At 39.8% G+C, this 17,921-nt stretch overlaps 1 protein-coding gene across 5 annotated transcripts in view; it reads right to left on the bottom strand.

Annotated features, from left to right (window-relative positions):
* The window catches only part of PIK3R3 (phosphoinositide-3-kinase regulatory subunit 3), a 97,978-nt gene that overhangs the window by 8,398 nt on the left and 71,659 nt on the right, over positions 1-17,921 (bottom strand). For all 5 annotated transcript variants that reach the window (XM_065913865.1, XM_065913868.1, XM_065913878.1 and 2 more), the window contains 4 exons: positions 13,109-13,251; positions 8,778-8,954; positions 2,921-2,995; positions 2,278-2,448 (listed from right to left, as the gene is read on the bottom strand). In XM_065913865.1, coding sequence (XP_065769937.1) covers positions 2,278-2,448; positions 2,921-2,995; positions 8,778-8,954; positions 13,109-13,251 — 566 coding nt within the window. The remainder of the gene's footprint in view (positions 1-2,277; positions 2,449-2,920; positions 2,996-8,777; positions 8,955-13,108; positions 13,252-17,921) is intronic.

Raw genomic sequence — 17,921 nt, 5'->3', positions numbered from 1 at the left:
TTCGTGACCCCACGGACTGTAGTCCTCCAGGCTCCTCTGTCCATGGAATTTCCCAGGCAAGAATACTGGAGCAGGTTGCCATTTCTTTCTCCAGGGGAGATCTTCCCGACCCAGGCATCAAATCCACATCTCTTACATCTCCTGCATTAGCAGGCTGGTTCTTTACCACTAGCACCACCAGCTAGGTCTAGTTGTTTTATAGAGTTGTTCAAGTCTTCTGTTTCCTTGTTGACCTATATGTTCTATCCCTAATCAAATTTCTTAAGCCAAATGGCAATAACAATGTAAGGATCACAACTGCTCACTACCTAACATAAATACATCCATTGTTGGCTACAGGTCTCTAGCCTGAGAAGGCTGTAGAGTTAAGCAAGTCCTTAACTTAGTCCTAAGTAAATTGAAAAATCACTGTAAGCAGGCTTTCTACAGCTGTAGTGGCTGGCAAACAAGTAGAAGTCTGTGATGCCAGACTCTTGCTTCCAATGTCCCCCAAGGTGAACCCCAATATGATACATGACTGAAGCTGGTTTTCATAGGCAACAGAAATCCACACTACTGGTCAAGTCTATGGCTAAAGAGAAGGGGAAAAGAATACAGCTCCCCAAGATGCTAAAGCTGCTCCCTGGTCTCTCAGGAACTACCTGAGCAGCTGAGCAGCACCTTCCACCAGCCAAGTCCTTAACCCACAAGGCTGCCACACAGGGACCTGGATAAGGGTGAGGGGCTAATGCACTGGGCTTACTGTCTTCTTTTTATTGCTCTTAACGATCCCAGATCCCACAAGAGCCATCTTCTCCTGCCATTTCCACTCAGAAAACTTGAGGATCTGAGCCCAGGTCACAAAGAAATGAAATGTTTCAAGTAGCTCTATCCAGGGATAACACTAATCCAATACCTCCCTTACATTTTGCCCACAGACACCCCATTATTCATCCTTTCCAAGTCCAGCTCAACACCACCTCTTACACAAAATCTCCCAACCCTTTCTCCACCAGACTCAGTTCTTCATGCACACAGCCTACTGGTGATACCTATGTCACGGTGATTTCATTTATCTTGGATATTTTACTGTGAAATGAAGAGAGCGTGGTGCCAAAAAAAAAAAAAAAGTGGGTTTTGAAACCAGGTAAAGCTGGATTCAAACTCTGCATGACAGAGATAGATCGCTAAGGATAAGTAAAAGCACTCTGTTAATACAAGTGTCTTTTGTCTAGCCTCACCACTTTGTCCTCAAATCATCTGTGATCCTTGCTTGCTTTCTGGCATGTCCAGCAGCAGCATCATTATCATAATAATATTAGTAAACAACATTTACTTATTATGTTCCAGCACTGATCAAAGCATATTATATCACATATATTAACTCATGTAGTACTGTAAAAACCCTTAAGTAGATATTATTCTTATGCTTCTTTTATAGATAAAGAAACTAGGAAAAGAAAAGTTAAGTAATTTACCCTAGGTCACACATATGGTTAAGTAGTAGGTCAGGATTTGAATCCTGTATATCTGATCCCAAAGCTTCTCTCATGACCATCATACTATACGTCCTCTCTAGGTATGGTCATTGTCAATGAAAACATACTAATAGCAAATATATATATATATTCCTTAAAAAGGCAACTGTTTTATATATATATATATATATATAAAACAGCAAAATCTGACTGAGGCATAATTAGTTGTCCCTAGAAATTCAGTTTCCATTAAAAGGAAAATAAGCTTTTCCAAACAGTTGTAAGAAAACATCCAAAATAAAAAAATAAATAAATAAATAAAATTAAAAGAGAAAAAAAGAAAACATCCAACATTTTCTATCACTAACTCAACACAATACTATTTAAGTACAAAACTTAGTTTTTCTTCTGAAGTAAAAACAGTTCTATTTAATCAAGTCTTCATAATCCGACAATGAAAGCCAAGTTAGGCATGCAGGAGACTACTAAAGAATTAAGTGAGAAAAAAAAAAAAAGAAAAGAATTAAGTGATCTTATCAATTGAAAAATCTCCAATTATTTTTCACAGATACCTGAAATCCAACAACAAACAACTGCAGGGCCTAGCCTGCTTACCATTTAAATTAAAATCCCCAAAATAACTTCAGATTATATATCTCCTAAAGCAACTAACTTTTCTTTGTAGAAATATTAAAGGTCTAAGGCATGGTTACTTGTTTTACCATATTTCAAATAATTTGATCTGAACTTTATGAGTGGTTGATTTTCTATTAATCAATGTAGAAGTTTTCAAAAGGTTATATCCGCAGAGAAGACTTACACCACAGAGCAAGCATAACATCCTTTCTTGCTACTCTCACGGATTAAGAATGCACCGTCAGGTTTCCCATAAAGCAAGTCCTCAGCTTGTACTCGGTTGATATCCTCAACAAACCAGGTTTTCTCATCATAATGGGGCAGGTTTTCATCTTCCTCATTGATAAAATAGGTCCTAAAAATCAAATGTTAAAATATTATTCTAACAATCAGTTTACTTACATCTAAAAGCAAATTCACGAATAAAACTCTCTTCTAAATCTTAACCACAAAATAACAAAGTAGAATTGCAAGTAGTTGCATTTTTTAAAAAATAATTCCAAAAAATAAGATAAAAAAAATTTCATTATTTGCTATCATGCAGAAACCACAAGATTCAGGTGTCTCATCCAAGACTCTGACTCCTGACTGTCTAAATAAGCAATGCTTAAGTATCCAGGTTTCATATGGTTTGGCAGGTCTGTGAACTCAAGTGCCTATGGCATACTCTTGAAGCACTTCAATTTAAAGAGGTGCAAAGTCCTTGATTCAAATGTCCTCAAATAACAGAGAGGACATTTGCTCAAGTATCTCAGCAAGCATTAAGAAGGCCCATGTCTTACACTGGCAACAAAGCCCTGTGACGGAAAGGTACAGTGAGAACTCACTCATCAGCATCCTCATTCTTGATCCCCAGCCAGGCATTCAGGCGCTTCTGTCTCACTCCTTTGTGATTGAGCCACCTGCCAGCAGAAAGACACCAGTGTCAGCATCGGTGCAAAGTAGACACGCCCAAGCCAACCAGACATCCAGGCCCAGGAGCTTCTTTTCCCCAGTCCCACTAAGAATGGCCAGAGATTTCCCTAAATTTAATAGCTTCTATATTACTTTTCCTTCAACTTTCAGCCAAAGGCAGAAACACAAAGCTTTCCTTTCTGTTTTTCACTTTCCTTTTCTAGAAGATTATATCACCACAAGCGCACACATCCTTGCACTCAAACACCATGGGACAGTTGTTTCTGAAATCGTTAGTTAGGTGAGCATGTGTCACATTTGCAATCTCCACTGAGCCACAGGATGCAATTCCTCCATAGCCTACTATTAATACATTGAGTTTAAAATTCTAAAACAGAATTTCAAGGTCTATTTTTACACCCAAAGCAAGCCACAAGAAATTGAGGGTAGCAATCTGAGTAATTAATGCAAATTTACTTCATCACCAGGAAAATCACAGTATTTTTAAATATACCAACATTTAAGATGTATAATGATATAAACCATTTCATTTAGCATCACTGAGATGGATGATGGCCTAAAACTTGAGTATAAATACTCTTTCATTCATCATCATCCCCCAACCAAGCCCCTGTTCATTCAGATCTCATCATAAACATCTCCTCGGAGGACTACCCTAATTGTCCCAACTAAGGCAGTCCACCAGTCACTCTTTACACTTTTCCTTATTTTCCTTATCACGTATAAAACAATACATTCTAGAGACAAAACCTGAACAAAGCATCAAAGACCTAACATCCAATTAGCATTCTGTTACTAATTGTATGGTCTTTTTTTTGTTTGTTTATTCTAAAAAAGATATAAAGTTGAAGTTATAACATAAATTCAGGGCACATAAGATGAACTTATTCTCTTTATGTTCAGTTTCATTTTCAACTTAAAATCTCTAATCAAACTATAATTTTGTTTACTATGTACTATGACATCTCACTTAGTTTGTATCAGTTAGGGTCTTAGCTAGATGGAAAAGGAACAGTCAAACTGGTAGCTGAGTCGAGTTCACTATTTACAAAGGTTTGGAGATGTTTTAGAGAAACTCCCTGGGGCGAGCAATAGTGTGAAGCCAAGATATCCTAGAATTGAAGAATCAGCTGTAGAGAGCAGTGACTTGAACCCAGAGAGTACCATTTGGGGAGTGCCACCTTTGGTAGACAATGAGGACACAGCCAACTCACAGGGATCACAAGGGGAAGAAGTTAGAAAATAAAATATTCTTACTTTACTTTCCTTCTGCCCTCTCATCTCCTGCCAGTGCCTTCAAATGGCCAAAGCTAATGAGAAGCCAGAAGGCAAAGAGACCCGTTTTCTTAGGCACAGAGCAGGGTAGAAAAAGAAGAGTAGAAATTGTGAAGGCAAATGGAAAATTCCAGCACACCCAATGAAATGGATTAACTTTAAGTGGACTTTTTTTCCAGGACCTATGATCCTCTGATAAAGAGATGGCTTCCTGTACTCAAGGACTGTTTGCACATAATAAGAGAATGGCTTATTTAGGATACATTTTAAGGTAAGATTAAACTAACTTTTGTAGTCACAATCTGTCCCTTTACTGAACAATTACTGGCATGGTAATATCCTTCAGAATTCCTTATACACACTGCTGCCCCATCTCGCCTCTCTAATTTCATATTTGGGAAGTTGACTTTTGGAGCTATGTGTAAGATGATATTTGTTCAAATTAAGTTTTATTATATTCAATCCGGATCATAGTTTCAGTCTCCTGAAATCTTTCTAGTCTCTAATATCTTATCATCTATCTGATCAGCTGTTTCTCCCAGCTTTTAAAAATATGATCAGCTGCTAATGACCATCTAATTTTTTATAACAATGTTACTTAGGGCATTGCTGTGGATGGACTGACACAGACTACACAAAGCCTACTCTAGGATGGCAGTAAGTCACAGTTTATTAGTCAAGTTAGACTAAGTTGTATTACGGCAAATTATTCTTTATTTTGAATTTATGAATTTATGTTTATGAAAACCAGGAAAAGTAAGCAATAATCATGAAAACTAACTCCTAATGGAAAAGAATTGCAAATTCCTTTTATAAAAAAGGAATTTTAAAGGTTTTTAGGAAATTCCCTGGTGGTTCACTGGTTAGGACTTGGTGCGTTCACTGCCGTGGGCCGGGCTTCAATCCCTGGTTGGGGAACCAAGATCCTGCAAGCCACGGATGGCACAGCCAAGAATAAAATTAAAATAAATAAAGGCTTTTATATTTAAGAAATATTTTATTCTAAAGAATAGCAAGGAGAGATAAAAGCCTTCCTCAGCAATGCAAAGAAATAGAGGAAAACAATAGAATGGAAAAGACTAGAGATCTCTTCAAGAAAATTAGAGATACCAAGGGAACATTTCATGCATAGATGGGCTCAAAAAACGGACAGAAATGGTATGGACCTGACAGAAGCAGAAGATATTAAGAAAGGTGGCAAGAATACACAGAACTACACAAAAAACATCTTCATGACCCAGATAATCACGATGGTGTGATCACTCACCTAGAGCCAGACATCCTGCAATGTGAAGTCAAGTGGGCCTTAGGAAACATCACTATGAACAAAGCTAGTGGAGGTGACGGAATTCCAGTTGAGCTATTTCAAATCCTAAAAGATGATGCTGTGAAAGTGCTACACTCAATACGTCAGCAAATTTGGAAAACTCAGCTGCGGTCACAGGACTGGAAAAGGTCAGTTTTCATTCCAATCCCAAAGAAAGGAAATGCCATAGAATGCTCAACCTACTGCACTCATCTCACATGCTAGTAAAGTAATGCTCAAAATTCTCCAAGCCAGGCTTCAGCAATACATGAACCTCCAGATGTTCAAGCTGGATTTAGAAAAGTCAGAGGAACCAGAGATCAAACTGCCAACATCCGTTGGATCATTGAAAAAGCAAGAGTTCCAGAAAAATATCTACTTCTGCTTTATTGACTATGCCAAAGCCTCTGACTGTGTGGATCACAATAAACTGTGGAAAATTAACAAAGAGATGGAAATAACAGACCACCTGACCTGCCTCTTGAGAAATCTGTATGCAAGTCAGGAAGCAACAGTTAGAACTGGACATGCAACAACAGACTGGTTCCAAATAGGAAAAGGAGTACATCAAGGCTGTACATTGTCACACTGCTTATTTAACTTATATGCATAGTACATCATGAGATATGTTGGGCTGGAAGAAGCACAAGCTACAATCAAGATTGCAGGGAGAAATATCAATAACCTCAGATACGCAGGTGATACCACCCTTATGGCAGAAAGTGAAGAAGAACTAAAAAGCCTCTTGATGAAAGTGACAAGAGGAGAGTGAAAAAGTTAGCTTAAAGCTCAACATTCAGAAAACTAAGATCATGGCATTCGGTCCCATCACTTCATGGCAAATAGATGGGGAAGCAGTGGAAATAGTGACAGACTTTATTTTGGGGGCTCCAAAATCACTGCAGATGGTGACTGTGGCCATGAAATTAAAAGACGCTTACTCCTTGGAAGAAAAGTTATGACCAACCTAGACTGAATATTAAAAAGCAGAGACATTACTTTGCCAACAAAGGTCCGTCTAGTCAAGGCTGTAGTTTTTCCAGTAGTCATGGATGGATGTGAAAGTTGGACTGTAAAGAAAGCTGAGCATCGAAGAATTGATCTTCTGAACTGTGGTGTTGCAGAAGACTCTTGAGAGTCCCTTGAACTGCAAGGAGATCCAACCAGTCCATCCTAAAGGAAATCAGTCCTGGGTGTTCATTAGAAGGACTGATGTTGAAGCTGAAACTCCCAATACTTTGGCCACCTGATGCAAAGAGCTAACTCATTTGAAAAGACCCTGATGCTGGGAAAGATTGAGGGCAGGAGAAGAGGACGACAGAGGATGAGATGGTTGGATGGCATCACTGACTCAATGGACATGAGTTTGTGTAGGCTCTGGGAGTTAGTGATGGACAGGGAGGCCTGGTGTGCTGCAGTTCATGGGGTCACAAAGAGTCAGACATGACAGAGTGACTGAACTGAACTGACTTATTCTATATTTAAGAAATGAAATCCTGATTTAGGCATTCAAGAACATTCTAGAAACAGTACATTGGCATCTCAGGAGAAAAAAAAAAATCTCAAAAAGTCCTTATGGGCTGTATATATAGCAAGAAGTCAGAAAAACGGCCACACGAAAAGGGGACTTGATGAACTAACGACAATCTCTTCTTGGGTGCTACAGAATTCCAACCTATTCCAACTTCAAAACAGAGCCAAAGAGAGGTTGTATTCAGAATCATGTAGCAGTACAACCAGTCTCTTCCAGGACTGACTATACAGTTTCAGTGCTAGAGCAGATCAGGCCCATCAATCCTAGTGTTGTCTTTGGTAGAAACGTCGAAGCATGGAGTATGGACACTGGACTGTTCTCCCTGAAGCAATGGTTCCAAAAGAGGTAAGGGTTTCTGTGTCTCCCTAAACATTTTAGCAGGGTACCAGCAGGTCATGGCTTATCACCCATGATGGTACCTAAATTCTGTTTTATATTTAGCTTACAGAACTCATTAAAGGAATTTTCAAGGTCAGTTTGCCATACTTAGTCATGCACCTAGAAATGGTAGGTTTCTCAGTATCTCATCACTTTCCAGGGCAAAGAAATGCTTCCATTCATTCCTTTGGTCTATGGCACAGTCTTCTGGGGCTTTTATTTAGCTTCATCATGTGACCAGAACCATATAAGTATTCCAAGAGCAGACACACCCTGCTTGTATACAAAACCACCTCCTGGCCTTGCTTTCAAAGCTCTTCTATGTACTTCCTCGGCTCTTTTTGGCCACAGTAGCAAACTGAAAGATCTCTAGAGAGGAGTATTATTAAAAACTACTTAGTAATTGTTTGCTTCTGAAACAATCACCTTAAATTCTCCTCTCCTGAAACTCAACAGCCAATGTTCCAACCTCTAAGTTTGTATTTTATCCCCTCCCTCCTTCTCACACAAAGAAACCCTGAAGTCTATAGAAAACCTAGTCAGAGGTCTTTACTTTGCCTCCTCCTGCCAAGGAGTTTGAACTGTGTTACATGAGTGAAAGTCACCCATAAACATATTACGAAACAGTCTATTCATTACCTAGAACTAAACCTAATACATTTTCCTTTCTCACTGATTATCTCCTTCTATGAAGCAGTCATCTGGCCTAAAAATCTAATCCATATATCTTGTTCTGATAACATATCTTTTCATCTATATTTAGATAATATCCCTATATCTAGCTAAATCATATAATATTCCATTACTCCTCAGGTGTGCCATTTTTTGTAAGTGTCTTCAACACATTTCTATTACTTAAATATAGAAGTTTTTCCTTAAAAATAAAAACTCTTTAATGGACTATTCTGTATACTTATTTGTAGGTCCCCACTTTTAGTTTCCTTGCCTGTCAGGGGTAATTTCTATTTCTATGGTTTTTCTAGGTAACCAAAGATTCTGGGTTTTGTGTTTTAGGCAAACATTAATTAACCTGCACTTTTAAAAGCTCCATCACTGTGTTCATTTGTATGGATTACAGCCCTACCTCCTGATTGGTCCCACACACTTGACTTTAGTAGGCTATAACACCCTACTACTAACAGGACCACTCTCCTAAATTCTTACAGTCCCTCTGGCCAGGTCTCAATTACGAATCTCTTCTTCTACCTCTAATGTCTCTAGTGCAGCAGGATTGGGTGTCGCCGGGGTGTCCTCCCCACAGGCCCAGAATACTCACACAAGGTGCTGATCTCGGATCTTGCGCAGCTGGATCAGGTCAGGTTTGATACTATTCATTTTTTTATCTATTTCTCGGTTATCCAAAGCTTGTTTCTTCAAATCCTGTTCAAGACGCATTTTGCTATCATGAATCTCACCCAGACGTGATTTCAACTTGTCATAATTCATCATAATTCTGTGAAAATATTTGACATATTAAGGCTAAAACAAACCAAGCAGAAGCATTCTACAGTGTGCACATGGTCCTAACACCTTCAATGTGGTGGACATTGGCTGTTTTTGCCTAGCACATATTCATTCTCACCCCTCTGGGAAGAGCACCCTCATGTTCCCTGTAGGGAAAGGCTCCTGTTCCCATTGTTCCCACCTGTTCAGATTCACAGGTGAACATCCACACAACCCCACCTGGCCAAGAAGTGTGTTTCGTTCCATCCTATCCCTGCCTCAGGCCACAGTGACTTGCTCAGAAATCAAAATAATACCCAAACTGACCCAATGACAGTCAAATCTAGGACTATTGCTAGAAATATTGTAGACAGATTCTCTCTTTCTACTGAGATTGTTAAGTTGCTAACATGTGATTCTAGGCCTCCCAACAGTTTATACTACTGCCTTGAAGGGAAAGCCTGCCTGAGGATGAAGCCAACACAGAGGAAAATTGAGCCAACAGACAGAGAATAAGGAGAATTCTGATGATATTGTTTGGGCCCTGGACCCAGCCATGACTGAACAAGTAAAGCTGGGTTACTGTGTGAACTAAATGTTAATAACATGTAAAAGGACCAATCAATGTCTGGGACATCTTGGTAAGCACTCAGGAGATGATGGTCCTAAGCTTTTCCAGCATACAAAGTTTTGCTGTGCTCTGAACCCTAAGGCAACAACTGTCCACATGACTCACTTGTCACTCAATAATAAACAGTTTTATATTACCATTAAAACTTCATCATGATATTTTAACTCCCTATGCAAATAAACTACAAGTTCTTTTCCATTTCTTCATTATTAATAATGGTCAATTATTGGTACTGTAATGTCAAGATACTCATACACTCACACATATACACGCCTTTCTCTACCACAAAGTGTATGTGTGTGTGTTACTTAGTCCTCAGAGCATTTCAACAAGATTTTATCCACAGTTTTATGGAGAAAGAAACAAGACCAAAGTTAAGTAACTCACTGAAGGCAACACAGCCAGGTGGCGCTAGTGGTAAAGAACACGTCTGTCAATGCAGGAGACACAGGCTCCATCTCTGGATCAGGAAGAACCCTGAAGAAGGGCATTGGCAACCCACTCCAGTATTCTTGCCTGGAGAATCCCATGGTCATAGGAGCCTGGCAGGCTACAGTCCATGGGGTCGCAAAGAGTTGGACACAACTGAAGTGACTTAGCAAGCATGCACAGAATTTAAGCCCATGTATAAGCCATTAAAAGCAAAAAGAAATCTAAAAAGGCAAAATGGTTGTCTGAGGAAGTCTTACAAATAACTGTGAAAAGAAAAGAAGCAGAAGGCAAAGAAGAAAAGGAAAAAGATACATCCATTTGAACACAGAGTTCCAAAGAACAGCAAGGAGAGATAAGAAAGCCTTCCTCAGTGATCAATGTAAAGAAATGGAGAAAAATAATAGAATGGAAAAGACTAGCGATCTCTTCAAGAAAATTAGAGATACCAAGGGAACATTTCATGCAGAGATGGGCTCAAAAAAAGGACAGAAATGGTATGGACCTGACAGAAACAGAAGATATTAAGAAAGGTGGCATGAATACACAGAACTACACAAAAAAGATCTTCACGACCCAAGTAATCACGATGGTGTGATCACTCGCCTAGAGCCAGACATCCTGGAGTGCAAAGTACAGTGGGTCTTAGGAAGCATCACTATGAACAAAGTTAATGGGGTGATGGAATTCCAGTTGAGCTATTTCAAATCCTAAAAGATGATGCTGTGAAAGTGCTGCACTCAATATGTCAGCAAATTTGGAAAACTCAGCTGCGGCCACAGGACTGGAAAAAGGCAGTTTTCATTCCAGTCCCAAAGAAAGCCAATGCCAAAGAATGCTTAAACTACCACACAATTTGCACTCATCTCACACACTAGCAAAGTAACGTTCAAAAATCTCCAAAGCAGGCTTCAACAGTACATGAATCATGAACTTCCAGATGTTCAAGCTGGATCTAGAAAAGACAGAGGAACCAGAGATCAAATTACCAACATCTGTTGGATCTTGAAAAAGCAAGAGAGTTCCAGAAAAACATCTACTTCTGCTTTATTGACTATGCCAAAGCCTTCCACTGTATGGATCATAACAAACTGTGGAAAATTCTTCAAGAGATGGGAATATCATCACCTCCTGACCTCCCTCTTGAGAAATTTGTATGGAGGTCAAGAAGCAACAAGCAGAACTGGACATGGAACAATAAACTGGTTCCAAATCGGGAAAGAAGTATGTCAAGGCTGTATATTGTCACCCTGCTTATTTAACTTACATGCAGAGTACATCATGAAAAATGCTGGGCTGGATGAAGCACAAGCTGGGATCAAGATTGCTGGGAGAAATATCAATAACCTCAGATATGCAGATGACACCACCCTTATAGCAGAAAGCAAAGAACTAAAGAGCCTCTTGATGAAAGTGAAAGAGGAGAGTGAAAAAGTTGGCTTAAAACTCAACATTCAGAAACTAAGATCATGGCATCTGGTCCCATTCCTTCATGGCAAATAGATGGGCAAACAGCAGAAACAGTGACAGACTTTATTTTTTTAGGCTCCAAAATCACTGCAGATGGTGACTGTAGCCATGAAATTAGAAGACGTTTGCTCCTTGGAAGAAAAGTTATGACCAACCTACACTGCATATTAAAAAGCAGAGACATTACTTTGCAAGCAAAGGTACATCTAGTCAAAGCTATGGTTTTTCCAGTAGTCATGTATGGATGTGAGAGCTGGACTATAAAGAAAGCTGAGCGCCGAAGAACTGATGCTTTTGAACTGTGGTGTTGGAGAAGACTCTTGAGAGTCCCTTGGACTGCAAGGAGATCCAACCAGTCCATCCTAAAGGAAATCAGTCCTGAATATTCATTGGGAGGACAGATGCTGAAGCTGAAACTCCCTTTGGCCACCTGATGCAAAGAACTGACTCCTTTGAAAAGATCCTGATGCTGGCAAAGATTGAAGGCAGGAGAAGGAGATGACAGAGGATGAGACGGTTGGATGGCATCACCAACTCAATGGACATGAGTTTGAGTAAACTCTGGGAGTTGGTGATGGACAGGGAGGCCTGGCGTGCTGCAGTCCATGGGGTTGCAAAGAGTTGGACAGGACTGAGCGACTGAACTGAACTGAACTTAAGCCATTAAGCTATACTGCCTCACAGCACTTAGTACTATTCTTAGGCACAAAAGTTCACCAACACTTTGGTGCTAACACGAGTAATAATTTTGCTTTTCCCTTCATGTGATTCAGTTTTATTATCTACTTTTGCACCGCTCAACCCACTGTTACTTGGCTCATTTTCTAACACTCCACTAAATTTGCTTTGATAAAGGTTCCCAGTATTCTTTTAGTTGCCAGATTCAATACTTCTCATGTTTCTCATTCTCTGTGTAATCTCAACCTTATTATCTACCATAACATACACACTTTTGCCGCTCAAATCCTTTCTGTAGAGTTCCAAATCCAAATAATCAACTGCCTACCACTCAGACAATTCCATTTGGGTTCTCATAGGAACCTCAAAACTCACTGGTTCCCACTCCAAACTCCCCTCATGTACTTCCCATTTTGGTGAATTACACTATCCCTTAGTCACTAGTATCAGAAATCTAGGAATAATCTTTGGCTTCTCCCACACCTGCCATATCTGGTCAAGCATACAGTCCTCAGCATTTCTATTAGCTCTATTCACCACTATGTACTCTCAAACACTGTAACACATTCTGAAGCTATGAAGGAAAATAAGTCACCACCCTTACTCTCAACAAGCTCACAGTTCTGTTAGTGTGACTTTCAGTAAATGTTACAGTAAGGATCAGGATCAGATGCTATAGAAATGGGAACAAAAGCCCCTAAACAGCCTAGGGAATCAGAGGAAATTTTCTAGAAAGTCATGTCTAAGCTGAGTGCTAAAGGAGTCAACAATTTAGGAGGATGGAGAAAGAATGCAGAAGAGAGAAGGTTCAGCTTGGTACCATTAGTGTGAACAGCAAGTAATTCCATATGGCAGGACTGTCAAGTCTGAGGTAAAAGCAGACATGAGAGAGATGATTAAAGAAGAAAAAACGTCTTGGCTCACTGACGCACTTGGGAGATATTAGGTAGATTTACCGTTCAATTTCCTTTTCATTCCCTTCTTTTCGAAATCGCTCAATATATTCTTTGCTATGCTGTTCTTGTGTATGACACTGCTCTTCAAATATTTTAATTGTTTCATTAAAAGCTTCAATTGCAGTCCTCTTCATCTGTATTTCCTATAGGATTAAAAAAAAGATAAACATACTTCATTATCTTTTTATTTCTTTTTGTAACCTTAGTCTTAACACAAATCTTATAATTCTAGTTATGATTCCACATGAGATCAAATTAAGGGGGCCAAAACAAGACCCTTCTACCATTATTTATGTATGAAATATATCATTAAAACCCTAAAATAAAAGAAAAATAACTATTACCTGAAATATAGCTGAGAACCACAGAAAGGCCTCTGAGCTGCTAAGAGATTAACCCTGTATACCCTGAAGACAAGATAAAGTTCCTCCTTTGTAACTACTGCAGGTCTGACCCCCAAAAGGTGCTGATGGAGTGAAGAGACAGAACAGAGTTCATGCACCAGCATGCAAAACCTTATTTTCCAGAAAAGCCCTACAGAGTCTATTTAGTCTTACTTCATTTCTAAAGCATGTCATTTTCGAAATAGATTCATTAGTAGATTCATCTCATTAGAAACAGAAAATGAGGAAGGGGAAGAAAGTTGCTGAAATCAGATGCAAAATAAGATGAAAAACTAAAACCACCACAAAACAGAAGCCCAGGAGGCTAAGCCACTCACACTAGGGTAAGTGGTCCTCCACGTTCCAATGAGCTCTGAGGGTATCTGTACACTTTAGCATCTGAATCATGACTCCCCTAAAATTTTCAAAGAGGGTTAAATTTTGTTTACTTCAGAAAGTCAAGAAAATATGTATAAAGGTCTACAAAGACTGCAATCCTGAAAGTTTACAATTTTAAAAGTTTCAGTGTTGATGGGACAATTCATCAGCTATTTAGCACTGATTAATTTCTTATTAATTTTTTATTATTAATTTTATTATTAATTTCTAATTAATTTTAATAATCTTATTTGTTTTACTTATTATTTAGTTAGTTTTGGCTATGCTGGGTCTTTTACTGCTGCTTGGGCTTTTCTCTAGTTGTGGCAAGAGTGGGCTACTCTCTAGTTGCAGTGCGCGGGCTTCCCATTATGGTGGCTTCTCTTATTGCAGACCACAGGCTCAAGGGCACGCAGGCTTCAGAAGCTGTGGCAAATGGGCACAGCAGTTGCAGTTGCTGGGCTCTAGAGCACAGGCTCAATAGTTGAGATGCATGGGCTTAGTCGCTCTGCGGCATGTGGAATCTTCCCAGACCAGGGAGCAAACCCATGTGTCCTGTATTGGCAGGAGGATTCTTTACCACTCAGCCACCAGGAAAGCCCTGATTAATTTCACTGATTATTTTCAACAAATTATTAATTGATTAATTTGACTGATTAATTTCAACAAATGATTATTGAGAATCCATTACACAGAAAGTACCATCTGGTGTTAAAGAGAGTCACAAAAGGGGTCTGCCCTCCAGGATTCAGAATACACAGGCAAAATAGATTTCTGAACTCTAATAAGGTTTTGTTTCATGTCATGTTAGAGGAAATAAAGTGGGGTGAATTAGTTACTTATTGCTTTACAGAGACTTCATGGAGGAGGCAACATCTGAGTTAGGTCTTAAAGAATTGGGGTAGGAGAAGAAAATTCAGCATTGCACACAGATGGTATGGCATGACTTATACAAAATAAAGGTAGATCTGCAATTGCTCAGTAGAACTGAAACATACGGGAATTCGCAGATGAGGGACACTAGAACCTTGTGATGTTTCATATAGCTGAGGATATATCATACATATTTCAAGTAGTACTGTAAATGTATTGGAATCCCTGAATCTAAATATTTAGCTATAAATTCTACAATTCTCAAATATGGGGGAGGGTTTTGGCTTCCTTGCAAGGTTAAGAAAAGGTGACAAGAATACACAGAAGAACTATACAAAAAAGATCTTCACGACCCAGATAATCATGATGGTGTGATCATTCACCTAGAGCCAGACATCCTGAGGTGCAAAGTAGAGTGGGCCTTAGGAGGCGTCACTATGAACAAAGCTAGTAGGGTGAAGGAATTCCAGCTGAGCTATTTCAAATCCTAAAAGATGATGCTGTGAAAGTGCTGCACTCAATATGTCAGCAAATTTGGAAAACTCAGCAGTGGTCACAGGACTGGAAAAGGGCAGTTTTCATTCCAGTCCCAAAGAAAGCCAATGCCAAAGAATGCTTAAACTACCACACAATTTGCACTCATCTCACACACTAGCAAAGTAATGTTCAAAAATCTCCAAGGCAGGCTTCAACGCTATATGAACCGTGAACTTCCAGATGTTCAAGCTTGATTTAGAACAGGCAGAGAAATCAGAAATCAAATTGCCAACATCCACTGGATCACTGAAAAAGCAAGAGAGTTCCAGAAAAACATCTACCTCTGCTTTATTGACTATGCCAAAGCTTTTGACTGGGTTGGTTACAACAAACTGTGGAAAATTCTTCAAGAGATGGGAATATCAGACCACCTGACTTGCCTCCTGAGAAATCTGTATGCAGGTCAAGAAGCAACAGTTAGAACTGGACATGGAACACCAGACTGGTTCCAAATTGGGAGAGAAGTATGTCAAGGCTGTGTGTTGTCACCCGGCTTATATAACTTATATGCAGAGTACATCATGAGAAATGCTGGACTGGATGAAGCACAAGCTGGGATCAAGATTTCTGGGAAAAATATCAATAACCTCAGATATGCAAATGGCATCACCCTTATGGCAGAAAGCGAAGAACTAAAGAGCCTCTTGATGAAAGTGAAAGAGGAGAGGGAAAAAGTTGGCTTAAAACTCAACATTCAGAAAACTAAGATCATGGCATCTGGTCCCATCACTTCATGGCAAATAGATGGGGAAACAGTGGAAACAGTGACAGACTTTATTTTGGGGGGCTCCAAAATCACTGCAGATGGTGACTGCACCCATGAAATTAAAAGACGCTTGCTCCTTGGAATAAAAGCTGTAACAAACCTGGACAGCATATTAAAAAGCAGAGACATTACTTTGCCAACAAAGGTCCATCTAGTCAAGGCTATGATTTTTCCAGTAGTCATGGATGGATGTGAGAATTGGACTTTAAAGAAAGCTGAGCACCAAAGAATTGAAACTTTTGAACTGTGGTGTTGGAGAAGACTCTTAAAGAGTCCCTTGGACTGCAAGGATATCTGACCAGTCCATCCTAAAGGAAATCAGTCCTGAATGTTCATTGGAAGAACTGATGCTGAAGCTGAAGTTCCAATACTTTGGCCACCTGATGAGAAGAACTGACTCTTTTGTACAGACCCTGATACTGGGAAAGATTGAAGGCAGGAAGAGAAGGTGACGACAGAGGATGAGATGGTTGGACGGCATCACCGACTCAATGGACATGAGTTTGAGTAAACTCTGGGTGTTGGTGATGGACAGGGAGGCCTGGAGTGCTGCAGTCCATGGAGTGCAAAAAATCGAACATGACTGAACAACTGAACTGAACTGATTAAATTTCTGGCCCTATATCCTCAAAGAAAACACCAACAGTCTGACTGTTGTGTGTGTTGGCAGGCAGAGCAGCAAAGGAAATAATATTTGCTGTCACTGCCAAAGCAGCAGCGCCGCCACAAACAATGCCACTATGCCTACCATGAAAACTGTAACCCACCTTACCCCTTCTTCTCTTCTCTGGGTCTTACCTCCTGTCCCTTCCTCTGGTACTTCATATCATATCAACTACCCCTCTCACAACATTCACTCTCCCAGTCTAAGGTTCCTTCTCACACAGGTTCTAATTTAACACCATTTTGAAAAAAAATAAAGTTCCTTAACCCTGATTTCTCTTTTCAGCTTCTTAAAAGAATTGTTTATATGGGCTCTCTCTCTCCTCATCTCTCATTCATTCTCCAGCTAACTCTATTCTGGCTTCTGCACTCACCCTTCCATAGACACTACCCTTTCCAAGATCACCAATGATCTCATGGCTGAATTCCGGTGTCTAATCCCAAACCGTCACTAAATCCTATCACTTTGCCTCATAATTATATGTAATCCAGATGTAAATATCCCCACAAACAGCTTGTTCTCACCCTATGCCAACTCTGACTCTGGGTATACCATCTCTTCCCATTCTCTGGGAAGAATTTGATTACACCATAGCAAACTAGATTTTATCCAAAATGAAATCTTTCCTTTTATAGAAGCAGCAAACATGGAGAAGGTCTACAACATTTAGAAACACTGTAACACAAATGGAGGAGGTCAGTTCTTTAATCTCCCTTTAACACTCATTGTCTCTCCTAAACTGCTAATCACTGGGTCCCTCTGTATCCCTCCCTCTCTTCTCCTACCTCCCAAAGCTTTAAGCCTCCAAGGCTCTTCTCTGCTTGGCCCATCTCAGGTCGTGCTCTGAATTCTCACACAGAGAAATTAGCCGTCTTCTAGTTTTGGCCTTCTGGCTTTTTTGATTGCCTCCATCCAGCCTCATTCCCAGCTCCCTAAGCATGGATTACACTTCCAGAACCCAGTCTCATGTCAGCTGCTCAGCACTCATATTCTGCTATGAGGATATTACTGGGCATGTGTGCAACATGTGGAGTTTTCTCAGTTTTCTCCAGTCATGATAAGAAAGAAATACAACTCTACACAAGCCAAAGCCATATGCAATGGTGGCTATTTTTTTCTAACCTCCATTCACAGAGGTGTTAACCTTCCCCAAGACTCTAGTCCACACTGAGATCTGATTTCAGGCTCTTGACAAGGGTGGAATGCTTTGGT

This window comes from Muntiacus reevesi, chromosome 1 (genome assembly GCF_963930625.1).
Source record: "Muntiacus reevesi chromosome 1, mMunRee1.1, whole genome shotgun sequence".
Taxonomy (NCBI): Eukaryota; Metazoa; Chordata; class Mammalia; order Artiodactyla; family Cervidae; genus Muntiacus; species Muntiacus reevesi.
The sequence above is the reverse complement of the archived record's forward strand: the minus strand, read 5'-3'. Positions and strand labels throughout refer to the sequence as shown.